Below are 14,809 nucleotides of genomic sequence, written 5' to 3' on the forward strand. Positions count from 1 at the left end.
CCTCGTTCCTTTACATTAATTATTTGCTAACTCTATTTTATTTTTGTCTTGCATACCCCCTTTTCATATTTGTTCGAGTTTTTTTCCGTTATTTTTTACTTTAACTTTGACTGTTTTTTGGTATGTCCTTGTTTAAACTTTATTGTTCAATTTATTTTTTCACTTGTCTGTGGTACGCATCCTCCCCTGAGAATTACGTTCTTTTAAAATTTAAAAAAAAAACTATTCGATTGTTTTCTCCTGTCAAAATGTCCCACCCAAGAATTTATACAAACCACAAACAGCACACCGTTTTTTTGTTTTTTTTGTGTTCCTTTTTTTGCGGTTTTGCCTAGTGTTTTTAGCTTGTTTGTTTGTTTGTTTTGTTATCCATAAATCATGTTGTGCTTTGCCGCCTCCCCCCCAACCCTGTGCTTTGTTGTGTGAGTGTGTTGCTTTTTTAGGCTGATTGTTTTATTTTTATTTTTCCTGGTAAAATGCTGTATCTAGGGGAAATTCTCGTATGTTTGGCAGGTTAAGCTCATGCTCCTAACTCCATCCAATTTGCTGATTTTCACTATTCAAACAACTAATTTTGCAAAACTTTTTATAGAAACTTGCTTGCTCACTTCTTATTGAACTGTTTATAAATCGATTTCAGTTGAAAACGCTTTTAATTAGCTTTAATTGAATGTCAAAGTTCTGACCTGCCAACATTAGAGGCACGCTGGAATTAGATGCTGTTCCCCTATTTATTTTATTTATATTTTGAGCAGAAACTAAAGGACGTATTAGACTATGGCAAACTTGCAAACAAAAAAACTTTTTGACAGTTTGGCAGTTTTTTACCTTGCCTGCTCTGTTTGTTTGCACTGTCAACACACAAAAAAGTGCGAGTTTGTTTGTTTGTTTGCCATAGTGTTATACCTCCTTAAGAATACGGACAATTTGGATTTTTTTATATGTTTTTTTTTTTATCGAAATCTAAAATTGTTCCTTAAAAATTTTATGAAATGTCTATATTAACATTTTAAAAAGGTCAAATGTTCAATACAGCACTCTTTTAAAATGTTAGAGTTGATTCCTAAATCTAAAAATATTTGTTTTGATAGGATCAGATAATTTCACTAGTGTTTCAACTTTTAACATTGAAAATAGGATCATTTGTTTTTGAGAAATTTGTACATGAAAGTAAAAACCATCATTTTTTTTTGTTTTACTCGTATTTCAGCAACCAGAGGTTGTTCAATGCAATGTCCCTTAAACATTATTTTTTTAAATTTTCTCAGCTTTACGAAAAAAAATCAGGAATTGAACCACCATGAACACTTTAAAAAACGAAAAAACTGTTAATTTTCAGTTGAAGTAAAACTATAAGTGACTCTATGGCTTAAAAGTTGTGGTTTTTTGTCCCTAAACCATACCAAAAATTAAAAAATATAGATTTTGGAAAAATATCAGCAATATTTTTCGGGTACAATTTTTTTCTGAATTGTCCGCATGTTCAAAAAAGTGCAACTGAGAAAAACGGTGTTGTTTTCAATGAGTTTCCGAACAAAGTACTAAATGTTATGTGTTTTTCGAGAAGTAAACGTCAAACTAACCTAAAAATGACAAAAAGTCAGAATCGACCAAAAATGACATGGGACAATTATGCGTAGAACGGCAGTACAGATCTGCCAACATTATATCGAGCCCTGTACGGGTGAACACAAAATGGCTTCTTTAGGTCTCCCAAAAAGAGCCGCAATAAAATAAATATAATTAAAATCCATTTCCGGTTTTGGTGCAGAATTGGTATTGAACGATTCTTAACAAAGCTAAATCGAAATGTTACTTTTTTCAATTTTCAATGTGATTCAAAGCGATTGTCCACTAGCGTGGTTCACGTGTATATTATTATTATTTTTTTTTTCTTTTTTTTTTTTTTAAGGGTCCTTTAAACTATAGTGTTTCATATGTTTATAATGCCCATGTTCACATAAATGTCCCATATGCAAAAACAGCAAGCTGAGAAAAACGCAAGGGAAGTTTGTCCCACACATAAGGCTGCGTGTTAAGTTTGCACGAAAAAACAGGATTTCCTCCTGATTTATAGAACAAAGTACTGGATGTTATAGGCTCTTTTGAAAGAGCACACGATTTTTAACCAAACTGCATCAATAACTCAATAGTGATAAAAATGCATATGGGACATTTATGCGATCAGGGGCAGTATAGAACCTATTAAAAAACGTTATTTAACCCACCTCCTCACATTCGTAAAGTCAATACATTCAGTAAAAATAGCAACATTCCCCCTTAACATGTTTAACAAATCAACTTTATAACTCATTTCTTTTGATAGGGTTCGCAGACCTTCAATATTTCTGGCTCATCGGCAAGGTCTAATAAATAACACTTAAGTGCTAATAACTTTTGATAGGGTTGTCAGATCTTCTATGTTTGAGGCTCATTTTAAAGGTCTTTCAATTATCTAACTAACAACGGGTTGCATAAGGGACCCGGACATAATTTTCTTCGAAATATCTGAGATCCGGCCTCCAAAAAGTGTATAAATAACACTTAAGTGCTAATAACTTTTGATAGGGTTGTCAGATCTTCCATGACCACCCTTTGTACAATCTTCCGTACATACCCCAAAATCGTTTTTTTAGCATAACTTTTGAAGTACTTAACTAAACTTGCCGATTTTAAATAGAGACTTATGGGACCCCAAGACGGATCGAGTGAGACGAATACGGTCAAAATCCGTTCATCCAGTCCGGAGATAATCGAGTGACAATTTTTTGTCCACCCACCTACACACATCCACACAGACATTTGCTCAGAACATAATTCTGAGGCGATATGTATACGTGAAGGTGGGTCTACGAGGTCAAATTAGTAAGTTCATTTTTCGAGTGATTTTATAGCCTTTCCTCAGTAAGGTGAGGAAGGTAAAAACTCTAGATATGAAAAAGACAAAAGTGTTTGATTTCGAGCGCCTCAACCGGAATTTTCGAGCAATATAGCCCCAGAAGCTAGCCTGAAATTTCGAGCTCATTTGATTAAGGTTTAGTGCTTCCACAACTCACAATCCAGACGTCGCCGGTTCGAATCCCGAGGTGGACGCAAAAATTTTTTTAGTGTAAATATAGGTGTTCGGTGCCCTCTCCCCGTGCCATACCCTCACACTTAGGAGACCCGGGAGGCGGAGTCTTGTCGCAAAAATAATTATACACGCCTGTGGATCCGTTGACGAAACCGCAAGATTTAAGAAGGCCCATTATAAGGCGTTACGTCGATTCCGTTCCACTGCCACCATTTACCTGAAGTTAGTATGAAACTTCTAAAAAGGTACTATGGGAAATGATCGCCACAAGCTGGGCCTTATCACGACACCTTAGGGAAGGCGACCTATGGAATGTTAACATTAAGTTAAGCAATAGCCACTGAATCCACTTTGTAAATGCGGCCCTGATACTCTTCATGGGTCATGGGAAAAATTTACTTACTTTTCATATATTCAATCTTTCTGGATCATTGGCAAGGTCTTTTGATAACCTATCCAAACATAGCTCGCATGATAGATCCGAGCAACATTTATATCAAAATTTCAGAGACCCGGACTCTAATAAGTGTATAAATAACGCTTAATTGTTTGTAACTTTTGATAGGGTTTTCAGATCATCAATCTCTTGGGTACTTGGAAAGGTCTTTTGATTACCCATCCAACGATGGGTTGTATGATGGATCCGGACAACAATTTCATCAAAATACCTGAGCTCCGGCCTCTAAAATGTGTATACTATAGAAACAGCACTTAAGTGCTTATAACTTCCGATAGGGTTGTCAGATCTTCAATCTTTTAAGCTCGTTGGAAACCTTTCTAAAAATGTATACCGTAAACCGGGGTGACTTTGATAGGATTTCAATTTGTTTTTAGAATATTTTCCAACAGGTAAGGTATTTCTCAAGATTATTACTTTTAAAACATGTACTGGGGTAGACTACACAAAGTCCATGCACTTTTTCGGAAAAAAGTTTTTTCAATAATGTTTAGAAAAATAGTTACGTTAAAAATTCTTAGTTTTAATTCCGGGGTGACTTTGATAGTCATAGTTTTTCTTGTTATAATCATATTTAAGTTGTTCAAACTTTATTTGTACGCTTAATGTACCATTACTAAAGTAGCTGATATAGTTTTTAAGAAAAAAAATCAATTTTTATATTTAGTTAACTAAGTGTATAAGCTTTTTAGCAAAATACATATAAATTTTAGGTAAAATTGTTAAAAAGTCGGAATTTTGCCTGAAATTTGTTAAAACAAGTTTTGTTTATAAAATTATTGATTTATATTGCATTTAATACTGAATTCAAAGCTCGAATCACAAGTTTTCACATTTTACATGAAATTTGTTCAACTGAAATTGCCTATAAATTTGGAAGTTTTTTTTAATTGTGTTTCAAAAACACATATTATTTATTATTTACAAACTTTTTTAACCTTCTCTTAGTGGAAAATTGTCCAAAGAATCCGAAAATGCATTCCGTTTTCCGATTCAAAATCATGTTCATTGAGAAAATCATGCCACTTTGAGAAGTTTAAAATAATGACTTTCATCAACATTTCCTTAACTATAGTTAACTAACTTTTTAAACTTGTCAAAATTTAATGAAAAGTTCTTCTTGAGATACTTTGAACACTTCTCTACCACGGTCAGTATGTTTCTAAACCATTCCTTACGTATTTTAATTGTACTCTTCATTTTTCGGAAAAATCGCAAACCTATCAAAGTCACCCCGGCTATCAAAGTCACCCCGTTTTACGGTAACTTGTTTTAAGGCAAAGACCACCCTTTTCACAATCTTCTGGATCGTTTTTACCATAACTTTTGAATTACTTTACTAACTTTCAAAAGGAACTTAGGGACCCCCAAGACGGTCAAAATCGTTTCAGCCAGTGCCGAGAAAACGAGTGACAATTTTTTGGTGCACACATGCACATATTGCCTTTCCTCAGTAAGGTGAGGAAGGCAATGTTTTATTTAAAACTCGAAAAAGTAAAAAGCAGCGAGTTATCACTAGTATGGAAGGGAATATTGATTACGTTTGCTGAGATTAGACTAGATTGTACATCTTGTGTATATACAAGGTTACGACCTATATTGAGCCTTCTAATGATGATGAAGTGATGTTAAACTGTGATTATTTCCCCTTTTGTTAACACCTAAACTCCCAAGCTCGAGAAAAAGGGGGAATTTGTATGGGAACTCCCCATTTTTCTTTACCTTGGGAGTTTAGGTGTTAAACACCTTTTGATAATGCCAGATGAGGACTTTGTTTCAATTGCAATTTAAATAGCTTCATTCTCCCCATCTTTGAATAACAATAATCTCCTCAAGATTAGCACTCATTTCATGGTACACCAACCGGTAAGTAAGTTAACAGGGCTAATTTAGAGCTAATCAAAACATCCGCTTGCAGAGTCGTGTAGAACCGTTTTTGGTGGTGTGTCCCCTTCCAATTTTATTTGTTTCCCTTAAACGATTTCACAGTTTCACTCCTCGCTTGTAAAAGTCAGTTTTAATTAATGTTTCGATCATAATCTTTCCCCAGCGCGACGAAACCTCCACGACGGCGTCCAACTTTTCGCACATGTTCGACCCGACCATCATCGACCGGCAAGCGCTCGCGACGACGGTGTCAACAACTACGACCAGTACGACGACCACCAACTCTTCGGCTTCGTCGTCTCCGCTGTCCCAGCAGCAGCACCCCATCAATGGTGGCGGCTCGTCGGATCTTCAAAAGATGGCCTCGGTTGATTCGAGCAACGGTTCCGCCGTCGGATCGGAAGATCAGCAGCAGCACCAGCAGCATGGTTCCAAGGGGGACTTGAAGGACATTGTGACGATCGGTGACCTGGAGGGGGCCACCGGAGAGATTACGACGGTCACCCACGTGGTGATGGACGATGGCGGGAATGATAATGGAAGCAGTTGCGATGAGAACTCGCGCAAGACCAGTACGATCAGTACGGATTATACGTCGCACGAGAACACGCCGGAAAATACTATTACGTCGGGCAGTGCGATGCAGGCGCAGATGCAGAATACGACGACGACGCACAACGAGGGTGAGATGGGGCAGGACTCCGGATCGATGGAAACGGACGGCGGCGGGGACAAAACGGATCAGTGTATTATCACAGTGCCATGCGCCAGTGGCGAAGCTTCCGCTAGTTCTGCAACCACGATCACCACAACTACTACCAACACTACTACTTCTACTGCAAACAGTAATACTGAAATTTCATCTAGTCAACAACAAGTTCAGCAAGGATCTACGGCGGCGGAGGTGGCCGTTCCGGCCAGCAATAGTGTGGTCGGTTCACCAACGGCCGAAAACAAGCAACAACTGCGCGAGCGAAAAATGTCCCGATTCTCCGTGACCCCGGTAGTCCTTCAACCTCCGGAACCTACGGCACAGCCGGAAGTCCCACCAGAACCCGCTGCACCAGCTCCAGCCGAGCAACCTCAGTTCGTCCCCGAGCCAGCTCCCGACCAGCAGGTCTGCGTCCAAGCGTCCAACGAGGTTCTGCTCCAGCAACAAATGGAACAACAACAGCAGCAGCTCTACCAGCAGCGAATGTACGAGCAACAGGAAGCTGAACGGCAGCAACGCGAGTACCAACTCCAGCTGCAGCAACAACAGCAGCCCCACATCGACCTGGCCCTGTTCCAGCAGATGCAGGCACTCCAGAAGCAAGCCGCAGCTGCAGCCCAACTCGCTCCCGAAGCCCAAAACGCAGCCGAGTACGAGCTACAGCAACAGTTCTACCAGCAACAGCAACAACAATATCAACAAGCCCTCGCGCAAGCCCAGCAACAGCAAGAAGCCGCCCAATCTTCCCAACAGCAGCAGCAACAGCAGCACCCCTCAATGTCCACCCAAGTCTCGGTCGACCACACATCACGTGATTCCCTGTCTAGTCGCATGCCGGAAACGCTCGAGCAGCTCAAGATCGGGCTCGAAAACATTACCCACGTGCACGTCGTCACGAGCAAGGCGTCCACCGCGAGTCTCTCCAGCACGGCGTCCTCGCACTCGGTACAGCAAAATGCCGGCGGCGATCCATCCAACGAGTACCTCGTCCAGCAGCAGCAATTCTACCAAGCGCAAGAGTTCGTCCCAGACGCCGCCCAACAGGAAGAATACGTCACAGATGGCGCCGTCCACCTGCTAGAACAGCAAGCCAAACAACACCTACTACCATCGTCCCAGGAGGTTTCCTCGTACAACTCGCGCCGAACGTCGGCGGACATGAACCAGCCGGCGCCGGTTGCGACGACAGTGATGACCGAGCAGCCGATTCAGCAAGTGCAGGTGCAGCAACAGTCGCAGACGCAGCCCGGCACGTCGATGCCGAACTCGGTTGCGGCGGTCAGTGCCGCGGGAAGTGATGCCAGTACGCCCAATCTGAGGGAGCAGGAGAAGCGGTTGTCGAACCAGGGCAGCGTGGACCGGATAGACAGGTGAGGGGGGACATTATTCAAAAAACATATTTTTAAGTGTTTTTTTTTTTGGTAACGGATTATGTCTGTTTTATAATGTTGATTTTGGTCAACGAAAAGAGGGCCTCGACAAGTCTTTGAATTGTTTTTTTTTGTCGTTCTACGCAAAATTGTCCCGTGTATTTTTTATGATTTCATAAAAAAAATATTTTGCTGCAATTTCAGCCCAATTTGGGAACAAAATTAATTCAGAATTTAAGTCTTAAGAAATTCCAAATCCAAAAAGTTTAAAAATTATAAAGCTCAAAAAAATTTAAATAATAACAATCTCAGATTCAAAATCAAAAACCCAAAAAAATCAGAAAATTTAATTCCACTGCTCCAAAATTATCTGAATTTGTGTAATCTAAAATAGCGGAAAAATGGCAACATTTCAGAATTTATGAAAACAAATCAGAAACTATTTAAGTTTAAGAATTTAAGGATTTAAAAATTTAAGAATTTAAGAATTTAAGAATTTAAGAATTTAAGAATTTAAGAATTTAAGAATTTAAGAATTTAAGAATTTAAGAATTTAAGAATTTAAGAATTTAAGAATTTAAGAATTTAAGAATTTAAGAATTTAAGAATTTAAGAATTTAAGAATTTAAGAATTTAAGAATTTAAGAATTTAAGAATTTAAGAATTTAAGAATTTAAGAATTTAAGAATTTAAGAATTTAAGAATTTAAGAATTTAAGAATTTAAGAATTTAAGAATTTAAGAATTTAAGAATTTAAGAATTTAAGAATTTAAGAATTTAAGAATTTAAGAATTTAAGAATTTAAGAATTTAAGAATTTAAGAATTTAAGAAATTAAGAATTTTAGAATTTTAGAATTTTAGAATTTTAGAATTTTAGAATTTTAGATAGAATTTTAGAATTTTAGAATTTTAGAATTTTAGAATTTAAGAATTTAAGAATTTAAGAATTTAAGAATTTAAGAATTTAAGAATTTAAGAATTTAAGAATTTAAGAATTTAAGAATTTAAGAATTTAAGAATTTAAGAATTTAAGAATTTAAGAATTTAAGAATTTAAGAATTTAAGAATTTAAGAATTTAAGAATTTAAGAATTTAAGAATTTAAGAATTTAAGAATTTAAGAATTTAAGAATTTAAGAATTTAAGAATTTAAGAATTTAAGAATTTAAGAATTTAAGAATTTAAGAATTTAAGAATTTAAGAATTTAAGAATTTAAGAATTTAAGAATTTAAGAATTTAAGAATTTAAGAATTTAAGAATTTAAGAATTTAAGAATTTAAGAATTTAAGAATTTAAGAATTTAAGAATTGAGGAATTTAAGAATTTAAGAATTTAAGTATTTTAGAATTTTAGAATTTTAGAATTTTAGAATTTTAGAATTTTAGAATTTTAGAATTTTAGAATTTTAGAATTTTAGAATTTTAGAATTTTAGAATTTTAGAATTTTAGAATTTTAGAATTTTAGAATTTTAGAATTTTAGAATTTTAGAATTTTAGAATTTTAGAATTTTAGAATTTTAGAATTTTAGAATCTTAGAATTTTAGAATTTTAGAATTTTAGAATTTTAGAATTTCAGAATTTCAGAATTTTAGAATTTTAGAAATTAGAATTTTAGAATTTAAGAATTTAAGAATTTAAGAATTTAAGAATTTAAGAATTTAAGAATTTAAGAATTTAAGAATTTAAGAATTTAAGAATTTAAGAATTTAAGAATTTAAGAATTTAAGAATTTAAGAATTTAAGAATTTAAGAATTTAAGAATTTAAGAATTTAAGAATTTAAGAATTTAAGAATTTAAGAATTTAAGAATTTAAGAATTTAAGAATTTAAGAATTTAAGAATTTAAGAATTTAAGAATTTAAGAATTTAAGAATTTAAGAATTTAAGAATTTAAGAATTTAAGAATTTAAGAATTTAAGAATTTAAGAATTTAAGAATTTAAGAATTTAAGAATTTAAGAATTTAAGAATTTAAGAATTTAAGAATTTAAGAATTTAAGAATTTAAGAATTTAAGAATTTAAGAATTTAAGAATTTAAGAATTTAAGAATTTAAGAATTTAAGAATTTAAGAATTTAAGAATTTAAGAATTTAAGAATTTAAGAATTTAAGAATTTAAGAATTTAAGAATTTAAGAATTTAAGAATTTAAGAATTTAAGAATTTAAGAATTTAAGAATTTAAGAATTTAAGAATTTAAGAATTTAAGAATTTAAGAATTTAAGAATTTAAGAATTTAAGAATTTAAGAATTTAAGAATTTAAGAATTTAAGAATTTAAGAATTTAAGAATTTAAGAATTTAAGAATTTAAGAATTTAAGAATTTAAGAATTTAAGAATTTAAGAATTTAAGAATTTAAGAATTTAAGAATTTAAGAATTTAAGAATTTAAGAATTTAAGAATTTAAGAATTTAAGAATTTAAGAATTTAAGAATTTAAGAATTTAAGAATTTAAGAATTTAAGAATTTAAGAATTTAAGAATTTAAGAATTGAGGAATTTAAGAATTTAAGAATTTAAGTATTTTAGAATTTTAGAATTTTAGAATTTTAGAATTTTAGAATTTTAGAATTTTAGAATTTTAGAATTTTAGAATTTTAGAATTTTAGAATTTTAGAATTTTAGAATTTTAGAATTTTAGAATTTTAGAATTTTAGAATTTTAGAATTTTAGAATTTTAGAATTTTAGAATCTTAGAATTTTAGAATTTTAGAATTTTAGAATTTTAGAATTTCAGAATTTCAGAATTTTAGAATTTTAGAATTTTAGAATTTTAGAATTTTAGAATTTAAGAATTTAAGAATTTTAGAATTTTAGAATTTTAGAATTTTAGAATTTTAGAATTTTAGAATTTTAGAATTTAAGAATTTAAGAATTTAAGAATTTAAGAATTTAAGAATTTAAGAATTTAAGAATTTAAGAATTTAAGAATTTAAGAATTTAAGAATTTAAGAATTTAAGAATTTAAGAATTTAAGAATTTAAGAATTTAAGAATTTAAGAATTTAAGAATTTAAGAATTTAAGAATTTAAGAATTTAAGAATTTAAGAATTTAAGAATTTAAGAATTTAAGAATTTAAGAATTTAAGAATTTAAGAATTTAAGAATTTAAGAATTTAAGAATTTAAGAATTTAAGAATTTAAGAATTTAAGAATTTAAGAATTTAAGAATTTAAGAATTTAAGAATTTAAGAATTTAAGAATTTAAGAATTTAAGAATTTAAGAATTTAAGAATTTAAGAATTTAAGAATTTAAGTATTTTAGAATTTTAGAATTTTAGAATTTTAGAATTTTAGAATTTTAGAATTTTAGAATTTTAGAATTTTAGAATTTTAGAATTTTAGAATTTTAGAATTTTAGAATTTTAGAATTTTAGAATTTTAGAATTTTAGAATTTTAGAATTTTAGAATTTTAGAATTTTAGAATTTTAGAATTTTAGAATTTTAGAATTTTAGAATTTTAGAATTTTAGAATTTTAGAATTTTAGAATTTTAGAATCTTAGAATCTTAGAATTTTAGAATTTTAGAATTTTAGAATTTTAGAATTTTAGAATTTTAGAATTTTAGAATTTTAGAATTTTAGAATTTTAGAATTTTAGAATTTTAGAATTTTAGAATTTTAGAATTTCAGAATTTTAGAATTTTAGAATTTTAGAATTTTAGAATTTTAGAATTTTAGAATTTTAGAATTTTAGAATTTTAGAATTTTAGAATTTAAGAATTTAAGAATTTAAGAATTTAAGAATTTAAGAATTTAAGAATTTAAGAATTTAAGAATTTAAGAATTTAAGAATTTAAGAATTTAAGAATTTAAGAATTTAAGAATTTAAGAATTTAAGAATTTTAGAATTTTAGAATTTTAGAATTTTAGAATTTTAGAATTTTAGAATTTTAGAATTTTAGAATTTTAGAATTTTAGAATTTTAGAATTTTAGAATTTTAGAATTTTAGAATTTTAGAATTTTAGAATTTTAGAATTTTAGAATTTTAGAATTTTAGAATTTTAGAATTTTAGAATTTTAGAATTTTAGAATTTTAGAATTTTAGAATTTTAGAATTTAAGAATTTTAGAATTTTAGAATTTTAGAATTTTTTTTTTTTCAATTCAATTCGGTTTTATTGGTGAATAATCATGATACAATGAGTTATTTTGAAGTGCATAACAGAGTTTTGGAGTTCCTTACAGCTGTGTGTTGCATCATAATCCATTTAGGAACAATTATTTCTTTAACTAAGGCACTAGCAAGAGTAAGAAAAAACTATAAAAAAAACTTACAGAAATTGCAAAGGAAAGGGGATAGAGGAAGAGAAAGCTTATATCTAGATCACAGGTAATTTATCCTTTGTAGATGTGTTTGATCATCAGTTCCCCAAGGGCCAGGAATTGTTCTGCCTTGTTCCGGCAGCTCCGAAACCGCGTCATCATCTCCCCCGCGAGAGCAAAGAACTCCGGCAGGGTGAAGAGATCTTCCCCGGTGACTTCTTGCTGGGCCGTACTGCCGCTACCGGTAGCGACCACGCTGGCGAACGAACGCCCCCAACCAGAAGGGAACGCTGAGTTTTCCGCTGGAACCGTACGCTGTCCAGCTGCAGGAACGGCTGCGCTCGTACTTCGCTGAGGAGGGTGGGACGCTTTCTTCTTCCTCTTTTCCTGCTCCTCGAGGTAGACCTTGCGCGCGACGCATCCGCGGTAATTGCCGGTATGGTTACCGTCACAGTTCGCACACTTTACGCGCAGCTTAGTTTGTTCTGCCTTGTCCCCCAAGTCCGCCTTTCGTGGCAGTGCGCACGCCTCCGAGAGGTGTGACTCACCGCACTTCACGCAGCGGGGCCGGAGGTTGCAGTTCCGCGAGCCGTGGCCGAAATTCTGGCAACGGTGGCATTGCGCTACGTCCGTCGGGTTCTTGGTGTAAAACCGCCAGTTTACCCAAAAACCGTCCAACGTCTTAGTCCGCCGCAGGTCTTGGATCTTGACGGTGCCGCGGTCGAAGTACAACAGGTACAGTGTGTGTGTACCTGTCACCGTTGTCTTGCGCGAGAGCACTTTAATCTCCCGCGGTTTTATTCCGGCGTCCGAAAGGTGACCCTTCAGGTCGGAGATCGGACGGTCTTGATAACCCTGCAAGACGACCTTAACAGGGGGCTTCTCGGGGTTGAATGTGTAGAAGTTGAAGTTGCTACGCTTCAATTCTTCAAACACCAGGTCGAAATTCTTTTTGGTCAGTGTGATCACTTGCACTGCCGACTTACCGATTTTCAGACAATATCCGAGGCCTTCCAGCAACTCGTCAACATCGTCCGCTAACGTGTCCAAAACAAAAATTGGAGGTGGTCTACGATCCGCTGGAGAGTTGTTCTTTTTTGACGTCGGCACTTTTTTCCGTGCACGACCATCATCGTCGTCGTCGTCGTCGGTAGTGCTGCTACCGTCAGAGTTGTTATTTTCTTCGTCGTCGCTCAGCATCTGGAACTCGTTCCTGATGGGAATGTTGGTTTTGGCACCGGAAGTACCGGAACGGGTTCGCACTGGTGATCTCGGAACATACCCGGGATGTAGTAACTTTTTGTCGATGCCTTCTGCGCTGACGCTCCCCTGCGCGATGGCGGCCGACACGGCGTTGGTTTGTTTACCTTTTTGCATACGGCCGGTAGACGAACTTCGCGGGTTTTTCGAGGCCGCACTCGAACTGCCACGGCCACGGCCGGCCTTTGGCATGCTGGAGAAGCAAACTCGCGGGTAACCACAATCAATTACGGCGAAAAAAATCGAAAAACGATGGAGCACTGAGCACTAGCTGCATGCTCTCGTGCGTACACGGAGGGAGCTCAATTTTAGAATTTTAGAATTTTAGAATTTTAGAATTTTAGAATTTTAGAATTTTAGAATTTTAGAATTTTAGAATTTTAGAATTTTAGAATTTTAGAATTTTAGAATTTTAGAATTTTAGAATTTTAGAATTTTAGAATTTTAGAATTTTAGAATTTTAGAATTTTAGAATTTTAGAATTTTAGAATTTTAGAATTTTAGAATTTTAGAATTTTAGAATTTTAGAATTTTAGAATTTTAGAATTTTAGAATTTTAGAATTTTAGAATTTTAGAATTTTAGAATTTTAGAATCTTAGAATTTTAGAATTTTAGAATTTTAGAATTTTAGAATTTTAGAATTTTAGAATTTTAGAATTTTAGAATTTTAGAATTTTAGAATTTTAGAATTTTAGAATTTTTGAATTTTTGAATTTTTGAATTTTTGAATTTTTGAATTTTTGAATTTTTGAATTTTAGAATTTTAGAATTTTAGAATTTTAGAATTTTAGAATTTTAGAATTTTAGAATTTTAGAATTTTAGAATTTTAGAATTTTAGAATTTTAGAATTTTAGAGTTTTAGAATTTTAGAATTGTAGAATTTTAGAATTTTAGAATTTTAGAATTTTAGAATTTTAGAATTTTAGAATTTTAGAATTTTAGAATTTTAGAATTTTAGAATTTTAGAATTTTAGAATTTTAGAATTTCAGAATTTCAGAATTTCAGAATTTGAGAATTTGAGAATTTAAGAATTTAAGAATTTAATAATTAAAAAATTAAAGAATTTAAAAATTTATGAATTAAAGATTTTTTTTGAAATTTTAGAAATTTTAACTTTTTTATGCATTAAGAATTTTCAATATTTTTAATATTTTTAGAATTTTGATTTTTTTTTTAATTTTTAATATTTTTAGATTTTTAAAATTTTTAGAATTTTCAGAGTTTTTAGAATTAGGATTTTTAAATGTTTTACAATTTTGAATATTTTTAAAAATTTTAGTTTTTTTTTAAATTTTTAGAATTTTTTCGAATGAAATATTTTTTTAAATTTTGGAATTAACACTAAGATTTCAAAAGAGCGTAATATTGAATATTTGACCTTTTCGTAGAGAATTGGTCTCATTTTATGTGGCATTGCGTTTTTCACTGTCCTCCACTGTATTTTAAGTAAATACAAGTATGGCGTTGTTCAAAAATTACGTCCAGAGATTTTCGGGATTTCAGGCCGAAAAAGCTATAAAATCAATTTGATTAACAAACTGTGTTTTGCTTCATTTACAGCTCCGGAAACAACTCGCTGGCCGATCTGCACCAGAAGCTGGCCCAACTAACGTCCGCCCAGCTCAACGAACAGCAGGCGGCACAACAACAGCAGCAGCTGCAACAACAACAATCCCAAACTCCTAAGCCCCCTCAGCTAATCGCGTTCGAGCAGCAACAGCTTCAGACGCAGGTTAGATTTACATTCGCCAAAAGTTGAACAACTCATTTTTAACTATTGT

General features: G+C 32.7%; 2 protein-coding genes across 6 annotated transcripts in view; both read left to right on the forward strand.

Annotated features, from left to right (window-relative positions):
* Positions 1 to 14,809, forward strand: part of LOC120428243 (serine/threonine-protein kinase WNK2) — an 82,038-nt gene that overhangs the window by 61,018 nt on the left and 6,211 nt on the right. For all 5 annotated transcript variants that reach the window (XM_052708572.1, XM_039593226.2, XM_039593223.2 and 2 more), the window contains 2 exons: positions 5,581 to 7,499; positions 14,589 to 14,760. In XM_052708572.1, coding sequence (XP_052564532.1) covers positions 5,581 to 7,499; positions 14,589 to 14,760 — 2,091 coding nt within the window. The remainder of the gene's footprint in view (positions 1 to 5,580; positions 7,500 to 14,588; positions 14,761 to 14,809) is intronic.
* The window catches only part of LOC120428226 (interaptin), a 53,384-nt gene continuing 51,668 nt past the window's right edge, over positions 13,094 to 14,809 (forward strand). The window contains exon 1 of the mRNA XM_052708573.1: positions 13,094 to 13,238. The gene's annotated coding sequence lies outside the window, so the exon portion shown is untranslated. The remainder of the gene's footprint in view (positions 13,239 to 14,809) is intronic.

Source organism: Culex pipiens, chromosome 2 (genome assembly GCF_016801865.2).
Source record: "Culex pipiens pallens isolate TS chromosome 2, TS_CPP_V2, whole genome shotgun sequence".
NCBI classification, from domain to species: Eukaryota; Metazoa; Arthropoda; class Insecta; order Diptera; family Culicidae; genus Culex; species Culex pipiens.